The sequence below is a fragment of the Alosa pseudoharengus genome, unplaced genomic scaffold (genome assembly GCF_046254945.1).
Source record: "Alosa pseudoharengus isolate Yale_2024_CS ecotype anadromous, Long Island Sound unplaced genomic scaffold, YU_APseudo_1.1 YU_APseudo_1.1_scf_4, whole genome shotgun sequence".
In the NCBI taxonomy this organism is placed as follows: Eukaryota; Metazoa; Chordata; class Actinopteri; order Clupeiformes; family Clupeidae; genus Alosa; species Alosa pseudoharengus.
Genome location: NW_027468774.1, coordinates 30,143,688 through 30,146,187, shown reverse-complemented (window position 1 = coordinate 30,146,187; position 2,500 = coordinate 30,143,688). Strand labels below are relative to the sequence as shown.

Genomic DNA, 2,500 nt, shown 5'->3' with positions numbered 1-2,500 from the left:
GCCGCGGCTCACATATTTCTTTAGGGCATATTTGTGTAATGTGTGTGTGTGTGTGTGTGTGTGTGTGTGTGTGTGTGTGTGTGTGTATGTGTGTGTGTGTGTGTGTGTGTGTGTGTGTGTGTGTGTGTGAGAAAGAGAGAGAGAAAGAGACTGTGTGTGAAAGAGAGGGGAACATGGGATTGAGAGTAAGAATTAGTGAAAGAAAGATGGTAAGAGCAAAGGAGGAGATAATGAGAAGAGATTAAGCTAGACAGGAAAATGGAGTGACATTAAAAAAAGAGAGGGGGTGGAGAGAGAGATAGAAGGTGAAAGACAGGAAAGAAAGGAGTGAGAAAGAGATAGACGGAGGTAGAGAAAAAAATAGTGAAAGAATGAGTTCCCACTGCATTAATGAGAGAGCGGCCCTTTTCCTTGAAGCCCTTGCCAGATTTTGTGTGTGTGTGTGTGTGTGTGTGTGTGTGTGTGTGTGTGTGTGTGTGTGTGTGTGTGTGTGTGTGTGTGTGTGTGTGTGTGTGTGTGTGTGTGTGTGTGTGTGTGTGTGTGTGTGTGTGTGTGTGTGTGTGAGTGGTTAAGAGAGGCCCCTAGCCACCACTGCCTCCAGCTAGTCAGAGGCCCACACTGAGAAGAAGAGTGGCGTAAGATGTAGGCGAAAGCTGGTTTTCTTGGATCACGAAGGCGTGTGGGCGTGTGTGTGTGTGTGTGTCAGGGTGTGCTGTTGTGTTTGATGTGTGTGTGAGCCAGGTGGTGGCCTCTCCACGTGTTCTCAGAGCAGGTTGTAATCTTCCAGCTCAGTGCGAAGCGTCGTCAAACTTGACAAGTTTTCTGAATGAGGAAAAAGGAGGGAAACTCACTCCATTGAGAAATGCTGGAGGGGGAGGGGTTAACTGGAAAAAGAGACATGCCATTGGTCTTACTTCTCTCATGTCTCTCTCTTCTTCCCTCCCTCCCTCTCTCTCTCTCTCTCTATCTCTCTGTATGCAGGGGATGAGGGGGACAATTTCTACGTTATTGACCAAGGTGAAGTCGATGTAAGTAACACCATGTGCACACACACACACAAACACACTTATACCCACATACACACACCTCACCTGTCTGTCACGTCCTTTTCAGCGCAACCTCAGCTGCCCCGTGCGTCACATGACCTATCAAGTCCCTCTCTCTTCTAGTCGCGTGCCTCGTGAGTTTGTCTTTTCTTCTCGTCGGAGCGGCCTTCAGAGAGGGGCCATTCACATCGCAGAGCTTCGGCTGACATTTCCGAACCATTTATCCGTATAATGTCCCCTTTCACCGCTTCCCACAGAGGAAAATGTTTGTCGTCGTCAGGCATCAAGCACGGGGGCATCGAGTGTGGTCAGACCACCGCAGTGGTGACTGGCCCTTGGGGGGCTTTCTGTGCATACGGGAGTCATTCCGGAGGGGATTTCTCTTCCCTCTCTCGCCGCTGAGACAGTCTGCCTGAGTGTGTAGACATGTGTAGAAGCCAGGAGTGATACGATCCCGACGGGACGTGTTGGAAGGTGGTGTGCCCTGTCACCAGTGAACCGGGAGATAACCGCTGGTTCACCACAATGAAAATGATTCTTCTGCTTTCTTTCTTCCCTTTTTTTTCTTTCCATCTTCCTTTTCTTCTGTTTTTTCCCCTCTTGTCATGTCATATTCCACAAATGTCTGATTGTCTCTCTGCAGTGTTATGAGAAGCCCCCCCCCCCCCCCATATCCCCCTTGCCATTTTTGCTGGTGAAAAGAGAAGCGATTGTCGGCCTCATGGCATATCTGATCTCAAGCAGCTCTGTGCAAATGCACCCCATTGGGTTGGAACGACGGCATACCTCCCACTGAGGTGTTTAAGTGTGTGTCTGTGTGTGTGTGTGTGTGTGTGTGTGTGTGTGTGTGCAGACTCATTTTTGGATCACAGATCCAGTAGATCAAAGTGTTGGTCGTTGGTTTGCGGGGGGCAGAGGATGTGGTAGGGGATGTTGGGGGAGGGGGGAGCTACACAATGGCTGTCTATTCCATGCCCTACTGTAGGTTTGGTGGCAACAATGCAGGTTTGTGTTTGAATCCAGCACTTGTCTCTTTTTTTCCCTTTAACCGTTTACTGTTTTTTTTTCCTTCATTGGAGTCAAAGTGCTTCTCAGATGAAGATCGAGACACGCTGGTGGTTTTCACTTTGACAAGAAAACCATGTGGGGCAGCAAGAGAGAGAGAGAAGGAGAGAGAGAGAAGGACTTTTGTTTCAGGAATGAAAGAACAAGAGGATGGAGTTAAGTGGAACAGATAAGCTAGGGTACGGAAAGTCAAACAGGAAACAACCTTATCACTTTACCACTTCAGAAGAGATAAAACAGGGGGGGGGGGGCGTTGAAGAGTTAGCTGAAGGAGAGAAAGAGAGAGTGAAGAAAAAAAGACAAAAAGAAAAGGCCCCAAACCACAAAGAACAAAAAAAAAAGAAAGAAAGAAAGAGGAGAGCAGCAAAGGAAGGAGAGAAGGAAGGGAA

The 2,500-nt window shown here is 48.2% G+C and overlaps 1 protein-coding gene across 1 annotated transcript in view; it reads left to right on the top strand.

Annotated features, from left to right (window-relative positions):
* prkar1b (protein kinase, cAMP-dependent, regulatory, type I, beta) overlaps positions 1 to 2,500 on the top strand; it is a 74,523-nt gene that overhangs the window by 48,613 nt on the left and 23,410 nt on the right. The window contains exon 6 of the mRNA XM_076265813.1: positions 982 to 1,028. Within this exon, the coding sequence (XP_076121928.1) occupies positions 982 to 1,028 (47 nt within the window). The remainder of the gene's footprint in view (positions 1 to 981; positions 1,029 to 2,500) is intronic.